The 12,500-nt window shown below is 67.1% G+C and overlaps 1 protein-coding gene across 2 annotated transcripts; it reads left to right on the top strand.

The window, feature by feature from the left end:
• Positions 1 to 2,159: 2,159 nt before the first annotated feature.
• Positions 2,160 to 12,389, top strand: SEMA6B (semaphorin 6B). 2 transcript variants are annotated; one of them, XM_082298017.1, is made up of 17 exons: positions 2,160 to 2,211; positions 5,434 to 5,582; positions 5,957 to 6,086; positions 6,380 to 6,440; positions 6,553 to 6,615; positions 6,949 to 7,050; positions 7,273 to 7,363; positions 7,438 to 7,557; positions 7,647 to 7,735; positions 7,884 to 8,101; positions 8,521 to 8,652; positions 8,757 to 8,906; positions 9,400 to 9,594; positions 9,810 to 9,950; positions 10,178 to 10,255; positions 10,427 to 10,485; positions 10,563 to 12,389. In XM_082298017.1, the coding sequence occupies exons 2-17, from the start codon at positions 5,468 to 5,470 to the stop codon at positions 11,534 to 11,536; spliced, it is 2,718 nt and encodes a 905-aa protein (XP_082154143.1). In that variant the 5' UTR covers positions 2,160 to 2,211; positions 5,434 to 5,467; the 3' UTR covers positions 11,537 to 12,389. The 2 variants fall into 2 exon arrangements, with proteins under 2 accessions (XP_082154143.1, XP_082154142.1); XM_082298016.1 differs by having other exon boundaries at positions 2,172 to 3,569.
• The last annotated feature ends 111 nt before the right edge of the window (positions 12,390 to 12,500 follow it).

The following is a 12,500-nucleotide window of genomic DNA, read 5'->3' as shown; positions in this document are numbered from 1 at the left end:
TTCCGGCTCCCTGCATCCCACAGCTCCCGTGGGGCTCCGAGCCAGGTGCTGGGGGCTCACAGAGGTGGGGGGGTGTTGGGTGTCACCCCACGCAGCTCCCACCTGTCCCCAGCCATGACAGGGGACACTTTGGAAACGGAGAGCAGGATGGAGCAGAATGGCACTGGGAAGGAGGAGGAGGAGGAGGCCACAGGGTGAAGGCTCATGTGCTGTCACCCACAGCTTGGCACCGGAAGCCATTTGTCACCTTTGTCACCCTCTGGGCACGCCGGCGGTGGCAGGACCAGATTTGCTGGGGCTGGCTGTGGCTCCTGTCCCCTCCGGTGTCCCCATCCCCTGGTGTTCCTGGGAGGTGGGTGGCTCCGGGAGGGAAGGGGGCACCCTGCATGCCACCTCCAGAGCCACCCTCACCTTGGGGACAGCAGGATGCTGGGGATGGTGATGCTCCAGTGACACTGCGGTGACACTGAGGTGACCTGCCATGCCCAGCCTCTCTCCGCCCTGTCGAACCCAGCAGATTTTAAATTTTATTTAACTACATATAAGTGTTTGAAGTATCAGAATCCGAGTGGGAACTGCCGGTTCTGGGCCTGGAGAGTGGAACTGCCCCATTTTCCTGACCGGAGCAGCGTATTAGGGCTGAAAAACTGACCCGGCTGCGGGGCTGACCCCCAGTCCTGACCTCCCGCAGCCTCCTCTGGCTCCTCTGGCTCTGGGATCAGTGGGTTGTTACTGTAGGGCTGCTTTCTGAGGATTGGGCTGGGTTTTGGGGTGTCTGTGGGTGGTGTGGGTGCGTTCGGCACCCTCCCATCCTGGGAATGACGGAGCTCCGTGTCCTGGGCTGTAATTGCAGGGTTCCTGCCTGCAGCCGGATGTAAACACTCCGGGTTGTTTTGTAGGGTCTCCCGTGGGATTGAACCAGGAGCTGGTGTCCCTCTGCCTGCTCGGGGACAGGGATCCCATGGGGACAGGGATCTGCGGGGAAGGGGACACTCTGGGGAAGGGGCTCCTTGGGAGTGGGACACCCTGGGGACATGGGCTCCGTAAGGATGGGGCACCGTGGTGACAGGAATCCCTGGGCACAAGGATCCCTGGGGACGGACACCTGGGGTGCCCGGGGGAGGTGCGATCCGGGGACTGGCAGGGCTTTGGGTGCGGGTTCCCAGGGCGGTGCCCACGCTCGGGGCAGGAACAGGGGCTTCCCCCTTCCCACGCCGAAGGGAAACTGAGGCACGAAGCCAGAGGAGGTGACTTGGAGCAGCCGGATCCGCTCCTGTCACAGCCCTGGGGCCATGCGGGCGCCAAAGAAGGGTGACAGGGTGAGATCGAGGGGACCCCGCCAGGGCACAGAGCCCCTGGGGTGGCACAGGACGAGGGGGGTGAGTGCTTTTGGGGACAAGGGAGACGAAGGGAATGGCTGTTCTGGAGGGACAGGAGGGGCCGGGATGTGCCCCTTTGGGGACAAGGGGGGCTGACAGTCTTTGGGGGGACAGGAGGGACATGGGGGGTGTGTGTCAATAGGGACGAGTGGCTTGGGGAGACCGGCAGGACGGGAGGATCCTGTCCCGGGGGACAAGGGGGCAAAGGCTGCGAACTGGGGGACAACAGGGGACAAGGGTTGTGAATTTGGAGGTACAGGGCAGCCACATCTCTGGGGACAGGGGACGAGGGCTGTGAATTGGGGGGACACGGAGCTCCGTCTGCGACCCCCTCTGTCCCCCCCCCCCCCCGGGTTTATTTCGGCGTGACGCGTGATCGTCCTCGCTAGGAAACCGTCCTTAATATGCAGATGAGCCTGTATTTAATATGCAAATCACCATGCGGCTCTGGCCGGCCACCAGCACCGCCGGCGTGCTGGAAGGGACGTGCCGGGGCACCCATGGGTGTCACCCGGGGGGTATCGAGGGGCACCCAGCAACTGGGGCCAACCTTGGGCACCCACGGCGGGTGACAAAGCCACCCAAGGTGACCGCGGGGTGCCCACCATCCCCGGTGCCCGTGTCGGGGGTCGGACGCCCTCGGTCGCTCGCGGTGTCCTGGGGGGCTCGGACGCCTGTGTCCCCACCCGGGGGGCGGTGGGCGATGGGGAGGGGACAAGGGACAAGGGACAGGGATCGGGGCTATAAACGGCAGCTGTAAGCGGAGCCGGTAACCGGAGCGGGAGGCCCGGGGGGACATTTGAGCTGCCGGCGGGGCCGTGGAAGCGCCAAGGTAAAGGGTGGGTGCTGTGTCCCCCCCCCGCCACGCCGGTGACCCCCCAATCCCTGTCACCCACACGGGGACCCCGCCGGTGCTGGTGTTCCCCCGTCCTCTTGGCACCTCGGCAGCTCTGGGGGTGCTGCCTGCGCCCCCTCGGGAGGTGCCGCTTGGAAAGGGGGGACCCACGGCAGGAGACAGGACAGGGACAAGGCCAGCGCGCGGTGCCAGGTGGCCGGGGTGACATTTGCTCCGTCCCCGCCGTGGGGACAGCTGCTTCCTGGCTCTGCCATCTGAACCGGCCCCGGAACGGAAACCCGGGGGGGGCTCAGCTCCCCAGCCCCGGCGGCAGCAGCAGCTGGGATTGGGGGGGTCCCCATGGCAGTGGGGGGCACTGCTGGTGACCCCCAAACCCCTCTGTTGGCAATGGGGGTGGCACTGTGTGACCCCGCCGAGCAAGGGATGCTCTGGGCACCGGGGGCCACATTTTGGGGGGCTGGGGGGTGTGCATGGTGTGTAAAGGCCTCATTAGCATATCTAATTACTGATTGTTTATTGGCGTTGGGCGCCTTCTGAAGGAAATGACCCCAAAATCCGGCACTAGACCGATGGAATGGGATGTGGATATTGAGATAATACCAGGGAGGGTATTCCCAAAATGTTGTATTTTAAGGGATTTCATTGTTGGTGTCCTCTGCCTTTCCCAGTGTCCCCCCCATTCCTCAGCGTGTCCCCCCTCCCAGTGTCCCCCCTTTCCCACTGCCCCCCCTATTTCCCGGTGTGTGTCCCCCTTTCCTGGTGTCCCTCCCTTCTCGGTGTCACCCCCATTCCCTGTGTGTCCCCGCCTCTCCCGGTGCCCCCCTCTTTCCCATTGTCTTTCTAACGGGTTTATGAGGATGGGGGACCCGATGAGGCTGGGGGGGACCCCGCTGTCCCCCTGTCCTCGCTGTGTGTCCAGGGGGTCCCACCGGTAGGTTCATGCCGGTGCTTTCCCGTGGGGACGCCGCGGTGCCGCTCGAGGGGTCCCATGGGTGCCCCCCCCCCGGGTCCCCGGCTGCGGTGACAGCTGCCGGGGTGAGGGGGGGGTTGGTGGCTCCGGTTACGGTGACATCAACCCTACCTTCCCACCTGGCGCGGGCGGGGGGCACGGGCCCCCCTCCCCTGGGGGTCGCGGGGGGGGTGAGGTGACAGCTGAGCCGCTCTCGGGACGCCGGAGCCCCCAGCGCCGCCGGGGCGTCCTGGAACGGGGGGGACCCACGGGGGGGGGGGGACCCACCCCCAGCTATGGGACCCGCGCGGCCGGGACCCCCCCTGCGAGCGGAAGGGACAGCGGTGACACAGGAGCGGCGGCGGAGGCGGCCGGAGCAGCTCAGGTGGGCAGAGCGAGGCGCGGGCGGGGGGCAGATGCCGCGGGGAAGGACTCCCAGCCCCGGGAAGGGACGGGAAGGGAAGGGGGGCAGAGTGACCCCCCCAGCAGGGACACCCGCTCTGTGGGATCAGGGAGGTCTCCCTGTGATCGGAGCTCCCGGGAATTGCAGCGAGAGGAGGAACTCTGGGGGGCTGCCCCCCCTTCCTGCCCCGTTCCCCCAGTGCCGCGGGTCGCGGAGATGCTGGGGGGGGGGGGGGAAGTGGGACATGTCCAGCAGCTCCCCCCGCCCCCCAAAGCTTTGTGCATGCGGGGGGAGGTTTGAGCGTGCTGGGGGATGGGGAAACTGAGGCACGGAGCAGGGACAGCGACAGCGGACATGCCCGGGGCTGTTCACCCGTTCCGTGTCGGAGATATCCAAGTGGAGACTCCCCTCGTTCCCGGCACATCCCCCTGTCCCCACCCGCTGCCTCAGTTTCCCCCGAGCCGCGCTGGGGACATGCACAGTGACCGTCCCCTCTGCTCCTCCACCGCCGTGAATGGGTCCCTGTTTGTCACCCCGCTGCTGCCGTGTCCCCCTCCCCGCCGTGCCCCCTCCTCCCCGTGCCCTCCTCTTCCCGCTGCCTTTTCTTTTCCCGCACAATCGCTGGCATTTATGGCGCCGGAGGCTCCGGTTACCCTGCGCCCGCTCGCTGTCACCACACAGGCTGGTGACGGTGACACCGGACCCCCCGCTCGGGGTTTCAGGCGCCCGAGGCCCCCCCGGCCCCCAAACTCCCCCCGCGCGGGTGGATTCTCAGGTGGCCGATAGGCACTGAGCCCTTCCCTGGGGTGGCTTTTTGGGGTCCTCCCTTCCTCCCTCCGGCGTTTGGGAACGTTAAATTTGGTGGCTTTCGGGTGCTGCTGTGTGACAAACCGGCCAGAAACAGCTCATTTCCTGCTTGTTGGGGACACCATGGGGACAAAGCTGGGTGTCACTGGGAGCTGTGGCACTGTGGGGACAGGTTTGGATGTCCCTGAGATTGCAGGGACATGGTTGGGTGTCCCAGGGGTTGTGACACCCTGGGGATGGGGTCAGTTGTCCCCAGGGGCTGTGACACCAGGGTCAGGTCCCACTGGGGTCACCTCCTGCCCCGGGGCCTGTGGCACCGCAGAGGGGACGGGGCTGGGGACAGTGCCGGGTCTCACCCGGGGCCGGTGTCACCACAGAGGGGCTGGGGACGAGTCCCCGCGCTGGCACCGTTCAGGCTCCCTGACCCCCAGCCCCCCACAATGTCACCCGTCCTCGGTCCCCGGGGGGGAGGAGGGCGCCGCTTCGATCGCCCCCGCTCCCTGCTCCCATGGAACTAATGATCAATTAATTCCCTGCCCGGTTGCTAATTACCCAGCCCGGCCTCAGCCCCTCGGGGACGGGGGACAGGGTGGGGATGGCGGCCCAGCGCGGTGGGGGGACAGTGGCGGTGGCACTGGGGCTGTCTGGATGGGAAGTGCTGTGACACTGTGATGTGTCCCCGGCGATGTTCCAAGACATCCCAGTGGCATTTTGGGAGGGGGAAGAGCCAGTCTGGCTTCCCTCTTGTCCCCATGTCCCCCTGTCCCTCTGTCCATGTGTCCTCATCCTCCTGTCCCCAAGTCCCCAGCCCTGTCACCAGCAGTGGCTTCCCCACGTGCTGCTGGTGACAAACCAGTATGGCCCCAGCTGGGGTCCAGTCACACCCCAAGGTCACCCCCTGTGGTGGCCCCTCGCCCCCGGCACCAACGCCCAGAGAGCCCCAGAGACCCCTGAGACCCCTGAGGGTTTGGGGTGCTCCGGGGGGGGACCCCGGCACCCAGGTGAGTGCCACCCCTCCCAGCTCTGCCCGTGCCCGCAGGTGCGGTGGGTGCCCACCCAGGGCGGGGGCCACCATGGGACCCCCACCCCGCGTGCCCCTGGTGCTGCTGCTGCTGCTGGCGGCCGAGAGGACGGCGAGGGGCACTTTCCCCGAGGAGCCCGGCCCCATCGCCCTGGCCCCCCCGGACTGTGAGTGCCCCCTCGGAGCTGGGGGGTCGGGGTGCTGCACTGGGGCACGGGGTGGGGCACGGCTTGGCATGGAGAGGGGCTTGGGGTGATATGGGGTGAAGGCAGGAGGGGACACCCATGGGAGGATTTTGGAATGAAGATACAATGGGACCACCCGTGGGCAGGGCTGGGGTTTGGGTTACTTTGGGGGGCACGTATGGAAGGGGTTTAGGGGTTTTAGGGGGATTAGGGGTGAAGGCAGGCGGGGGACACCCATGGGAGAGGATTTCGGGCTGAAGGCAGGAGGGAGGTGCCTCCCTGGGCAGGCTGGGTGTGGGTGGTCACCTGGGCTGTGCGGGGGTGCCCGGCCCCGTGTGACCCCCGTGTCCCCCCAGATGTGAAGCACTACCCGGTGTTCGTGGGCCACGGCACCGCCCGCCCGGGGGGCCCCGAGGGGGGGGGCACCCAGCGCCTCAACATCCAGCGCATCCTCAAGGTTAACCGGACCCTCTTCATCGGGGAAAGGTCTGAACCCCGGCACCCCAAAGCTTCCCCTCCACCGGGATGGGCACCCCACAGCCATCCCACCGCTCTTTCCTGGGGAGAACCCCACTACCTGCTCGGGGCACCCCAAGCTCTGCCATGGGGTATTTGGGGGGGGTTCATTGTCACTTTCATTGCCCCGCTGATGTTCATTGTCCAGCCCAGATCCCCAAACCTTCCGGGGGGGCTGGGGGTGGGTCCTGCACCCCCAACACGCCTTGCTGGGGGGGCACATCCCAGCTGGGAGGTGGTGACACCCGTGTCCCCCTCCCCAGGGACAACGTCTATCGGGTCAGCCTGGAGCCCAGCGGGGCCGCTGAGATGCGCTACCACCGGGTAAGTGCTGGGGGTCTCGGGGGCTTTTGGGGGTGTCAGGGAGATCTGGGGGGGGGGTCTCAGGGGGAGCTGTTGTCTACTCCCTGTCCCCACACTGGTTTCCCCCCTCCAGAAGCTGACGTGGCGCTCGAACCAGCACGACATCAGCATCTGCCGGATGAAGGGCAAGCACGAGGTACAGGCTGGGAGGGCCCGTGCCCCATGGGGACCCCAGGGTGGGGACTGAGCACCCTCTGTCACCCCAACAAGGCCACCCTGTCCCGTCCCCAGTGTCACCCCCCGCTCCCTGGAAGCGGTTGGATCTCTGATTTATTGGCTGCTTGGCTAATTGGGTTTGTAATTAATTATTTGGGGGCCAGAAATCCCATTCCCATCTCCCATAAATGCAGTTCTGGGGTGAGAACAGCCCTCCCAAGCCATCCCCTCACAGTGATGGGGCCTGGGTGGGGTGGGATGAGGCGAGGGGAGTTTTGGGGTGCTGAGGTGACGGTCCCCTCTCCCGGCGCAGGCAGAGTGCCGAAATTTCGTCAAGGTGCTGCTGGTGCGGAACGAGAGCCTCCTCTTCGTCTGTGGCACCAACGCCTTCAACCCCGTCTGCGCCAACTACAGCGTGAGCTCCCCCGGGAGGGGTCCCCATTTGGGAGGGGGGCTTGGGGCCAAGGAAGGAGGGGACACCAATGGGAAGGGGTTTTGGGGTGAAGACAGGAGGGGGCACCCCTGGGAAGGGTCTGCAGCATCAACATCTTCAACCCTGAGCCCCCCCCAGGATGGGGATCCCCGGGTCCCCCCCATTCCCGGGTGTGTCCTCACGTCCCCCTCTCACCCGCTCTAGATGGACACGCTGGAGCCCGTCGGGGACAACATCAGCGGCATGGCCCGGTGTCCCTATGACCCCAAGCACGCCAACGTGGCCCTGTTCACAGGTCAGTGGTGGCACTGCCGGTGTCACAGCGGGCACCGCGTCCCCCAGCCCCGCTGACACCCCTGTCCCGCGCAGGGGGGATGCTCTTCACCGCCACGGTGACAGATTTCCTGGCCATCGACGCCGTCATCTACCGCAGCCTGGGGGACAGCCCGACCCTGCGCACCGTCAAACATGACTCCAAGTGGTTCAAAGGTGGGTCCCCACCCTGGGCCGTGCCAGGACATGGCACACGTCCCCTGTGGCCCCACCCTGGGCCATCCCTGACCCCGCTGTCCCCACAGAGCCCTACTTCGTGCACGCCGTGGAATGGAGGAGCCACGTCTACTTCTTCTTCCGGGAGATCGCCATGGAGTTCAACTATCTGGAGAAGGTGGGACACATCCCACTGGGAAGTGGATGATCCTTAAGCTCCCTTCCAACCCAAACCATTCTGTGATGCCCACAGGGACACCCGGGGTGGGGACAGGGACACAGGGACGGCCACTGGGGTAGGGTGGTGACGGGTGTCCTCCCCGCAGGTGGTGGTGTCACGGGTGGCCCGGGTGTGCAAGAACGACATGGGGGGCTCGCAGCGGGTGCTGGAGAAGCAGTGGACGTCCTTCCTCAAGGCCCGGCTCAACTGCTCCGTGCCGGGCGATTCCCACTTCTACTTCAACGTCATCCAAGCCGTGACCGACATCCTGGAGCTGGACGGGCGCCCCGTGGTCCTGGCCGTGTTCTCCACGCCTGCCAACAGGTCAGAGCCTCTTGTGCCCTGCCCAGACCCTCGGGGCTGGGATGGGGTCCCAAAATGTGCCTCAGTGCCCATGGGGGATGTGGGGGTTAGGCTGGGGATGAGGATATGGGGCTGGAGACAGGTGTGTGGGGCTGGGAGCAGGGACACGGGGTTGGGAATGGGGATGTGGGGCTGGGGACCAGCTGGGATGTGAGCAATCAGGGATGATCTGGGCTGGTTCCTTAGTGGGATCTGAGCTGGATGCCAGCTGGGATCTGGGTGGAATCCAGGCTGGATCCAGAGCGGGATCTGGGATGAGTGGTGGGATGGGTCTGGCTGGATCCTGTACAGGATCTGGACTTGTTTCCTTTTGGGATCTGCTGGGCCCCTCGCACTCCCTGGGGCCTCCCTGCGTTCACCCCACAGCCGTGTCTCCACAGCATTCCCGGCTCCGCCGTCTGCGCCTTCGACATGGCCCAAGTGGCCGCCGTCTTCGAGGGACGGTTCAGGGAGCAGAAGTCACCCGAGTCCATCTGGACACCTGTGCCCGAGGACATGGTGCCAAAGCCACGGTGAGGGGCAGGGGTGGGGACAGGGGTGATGATAACCACGGCCAGTACCAGCACGGCTGGGGACAGGCTGGGGACAGCGCCACTGAGCCGTGCCCTGGCCGCAGGCCCGGGTGCTGCGCGTCCCCGGGGATGCGCTACAACTCCTCCAGCGCCTTCCCCGACGAGATCCTCAACTTCGTCAAGACGCACCCGCTGATGGACGAGGCGGTGCCGGCCCTGGGCAACGCCCCCTGGATCCTCCGCACCATGACCCGGTGGGTGCCCGGGGGGGCTGGGGGGCACTGGGGGAACTGGGAGGGCTCGGAAGGGCTGGGAGGGGCTGGAGGTGCTGGCCAGAGCCTCCCGTGCTGCCTTTCCATGCTTGTGCCAGCACTGGGAGCACTGGGAGAGCTGATAAATCTCATACACTTTGCAGTCAGGATTGTCTCGTCCTAATTAAATCTGCCTTAATTGCTGCTTGATGGGGAATTAATCAAGCGGCACTCTCGGGCCTCAGCCTCCCGCCGGCAGGGCAGCTGGGGCGTGAGCGGGGATGGGGACAGGGACACAGAATGGGAATGGGGACATGGGGATGGGGGGTGGGGATGGGGACAGGGTTGTGGGGCTGGACCTGGGGACGTAGGGCTGGGGATGGGGACATGGAGATGGGGTTGTGGGGCTGGGTCCCCTCACCCTGCCCCAGTTCCCCCCTCCTTGGGGACACCGGGACTTTCCCACACCCCAACGCTTCTCCCTGCCCCCACTCAGGTACCAGCTCCGCAAGATCGTGGTGGACAACGCAGCGGGGCCGTGGGGCAACCACACCGTGGTGTTCCTGGGCTCCAGCACCGGCACCATACTCAAGTTCCTCATCCTGCCCAATGCCACCAGCAGCCCCGTGCCCACCGCCCCTGGTAGCCAGAGCGTCTTCCTGGAGGAGTTTGAGACCTACCAGCCTGGGAGGTGAGTTCCAGGGTGCCAGAGGGGGGAGAGGGGGTGATGAAAGGCGTGGGTGGGCTGCTCAGACGGATGGATGGATGGACGGATGGAGAGGATGGGTCAGGGGGATGCAAAGGTGGAGGGAATGGATGAGAAAATCTCCTCTGGACTAGGACAGGCTCTGTGGAGGGCCCTGTGGACCAGGGCTGAGGCTATGCTGAGCTCTGCCCTGTCCCCAGGTGTGGCCGGGACACGGAGGACGAGCGACGGCTCCTGGGGCTGGAGCTGGACAAGGCGGCGGGGTCCCTGCTGCTGGCCTTCCCCCCGTGCGTGGCCAGGGTGCCCGTGGCTCGCTGCCAGCAGCACTCGGGCTGCATGAAGTGAGTGCCTGGGGTGGGCAGGGCTCGCTGGTGGGGGCTGTGCAAGGAGTGGGGGGTCTGTATAACCTCACGTCCCAGGAATTCACCCTGTGCTGGGATCCGGCTGGACAGGGCTCAGCACGGCTGGGAGCATGGCTGGGGAAACTGAGGCACAGCACGGTGCCATGGGGGTCGGGGTGTTGTGTCCCCCCATCAGAGCTGACCCCGACATCTCTGCCCCCTGCCAGGAACTGCCTGGGGAGCCGGGATCCCTACTGCGGCTGGACAACCGAGGGCTCCTGCATCTTCCTGGAGCCCAGTCCCAGGTAACGCTGCCAGGCCTGGGGGACACTGGCAGGAACAGCGGGGTCCCCAGAGAGCACCGGCTCCTGTAGCCCCCAATTGCTGAGCCCCAACAAACTCATTGCTCGCTGAAGGGAGCTGGGAGACCCTACCAGGCCATTAGGGACCCACTGACCCCCCCTTTGCACCCCCAGGGTGGCCTTCGAGCAGGACATCGCCGGCGGCAGCACATCCCACCTGGGCGAGTGCGAGGGTGAGTGCGGGGCCGGGACCGGGCTCGGGGATGCTGCAGTGGCAGCCGCAGGTCCCCTGACGTGTCCCCAACCCCAGGGCTGGTGACGGAGAGCTTCGTGGACGAGCCGGACGGGCTGGTGTCGGTGAACCTCCTGGTGATCTCCTCCGTCGCCGCCTTCGTCATCGGCGCCGTCATCTCCGGCTTCAGCGTGTGCTGGTTCATCGGGCACCGGGACCGCAAGGAGCTGGCGCGGCGCAAGGACAAGGAGACGATCCTGGCGCACAGTGAGTCGGTGGTGAGCGTCAGCCGCCTGGGCGAGCGGCGGGCGCGCGGCGCCTTGCTGGCCCCGCTCATGCCCAACGGGTGGCCCAAGGAGCTGGGCAAGGTCACCCAACACGACCTGGACTCGGGGGTGCTGCCCACGCCGGAGCAGACCCCGCTGCAGCAGAAACGCTGCCCCGGCGCCCTCCAAAACTGCACCTGGGAGCAGAGTCACAACATCATCAACGCGGCTTTGCGGGACCCTGGAGGCTCCGGCCCCGCGGGCGCCGGGCGGGGGCACGGCGGCTCCGGCCGCCCGCCGCGGGGCATCCCCCTCTCCTGCCACGCCATCCTGGTGGACCAGGAGCTGGAGGCCGAACTCAGCGACTCCTCAGGTGACGGGCATTGGGGTCGGGACCCTCAGGAGGGTCCCCGCACCCGGCAGCACCCACCCGCCGGCGCCCGCCGCCCACCCCGCAGCTCCTACGGCGACTTCGGCGGGACGCCGCACCCCAGCCCCGAGCGCCGGCGGGTGGTCTCGGCACCCAGCGGGGAGGGCGGAGACTTTACCGAGGGTCCGCCCTGGCACCCCGAGCAGCTGAACTTCAACGCCAACAACGGCACGGGCCGCCCCGGCGCCCACCTCAAGAGGAACCACACGTTCAACAGCGGCGAGGCGGCGGCGGGCGGCTACGGGCGGCACGGGACCGCAGCCCGGGCAGCGCGGGCACCGGGAACCCCGCGGCCGCTGACGGACCTGCACCACCTCCTGCGCTACGGCGTGGAGCGGACTCCCTCGGGAAAATAGGGTCCCACCCTGTGTGCGTCCCCCTCGCCAGGACACTGAAGGGGGCCCCTGGCTCCCTGGGGACAGGGAGGGGTGGCCGGGCAGGCGCCGCGGGCATGGGGTGAGGTGCTGCATGGGTGAGGGGGGGACAGGCACCCCCTGGGTGCCCCCGGATAGGGTTTGGGGGTGTCCCCGGCTGGCGTGGGGCAGTGCCCTGCGTTCCGGCTGTTTTGTCCCATATGCCGGGGGGGGGCCGTCCACCGTGTCCCCTCCCCAGGCTGGACCCAGGGCCCGCGGCACCCTGGGAGGGGGATCCCTGGGAGGCAGCAGGATGGACACACGGACACGGGCACCGGGCTGTGCCCCCCAGCCCGTCAGTGGCACCCGGGGGGTTTTTGGGTGCTGCCAGCCTCCTGGGGACACCCGGCCAGGGGTGCACTGGTTGTGGCGATGGAACCTGGTGAACATTTTGGGTACGGGGGGCTGGAAGCCCCCCGAATGTGGCGTTATCTGGGGATGGCGTACACTCCCACCCCCAGTCTGGGGTCAACCCCTTCCCAGTGCCAGCTTGGGGGTTGCCCATCCTTCCCCCCGGCACCCCCTCCTGGAAAGCACAGCCGTGGTGGGGGGGCACCGCTGGGGGGTCCCCACCGAACCCACTCTCTGCTGGCAAAGGGTGCCCTTTCGGTGCCACCCCTGCCCGGCGCCCACCCGGGGTGGCGTGTCGCGGGGGAGTGGCAGGTCCCCGGGGTTTGGCAGGTCCCCAGGGGGTGGCAGGCTGTAAATAGGGCAGGGGGTGGCGAGAGCCCCCCCCCCAGCGGCCATGCATGCGGCCGCCCGCGGGCTGTACCCCGCGGCCCCAATAAACACCCGGTTACCGGAGGCGACTCCCCCGCCGCCGCCTCGGCACCTTCTTGACCACCCCCGGGAGCCGGGACCGGCTGGGGGGCCACAGGGCTGGGGGGCCACAGGGCTGGGGGGCCAC

The sequence above is a fragment of the Coloeus monedula genome (assembly GCF_965178545.1).
Source record: "Coloeus monedula genome assembly, chromosome: 27".
In the NCBI taxonomy this organism is placed as follows: domain Eukaryota; kingdom Metazoa; phylum Chordata; class Aves; order Passeriformes; family Corvidae; genus Coloeus; species Coloeus monedula.
Note: the sequence above shows the minus strand (reverse complement) of the source record. Positions and strands in the feature narration are given on the sequence as shown.

Coding starts and splice junctions, on each gene's coding strand:
- SEMA6B (XM_082298016.1), top strand. CDS start 3,481: ATGGGACCCGCGCGGCCGGGACCCCCCCTGCGAGCGGAAGGGACAGCG. Junction 6,441..6,552: donor CTGAGATGCGCTACCACCGG/GTAAGTGCTGGG, acceptor TCCCCCCTCCAG/AAGCTGACGTGGCGCTCGAA. Junction 9,951..10,177: donor CAGCACTCGGGCTGCATGAA/GTGAGTGCCTGG, acceptor GCCCCCTGCCAG/GAACTGCCTGGGGAGCCGGG.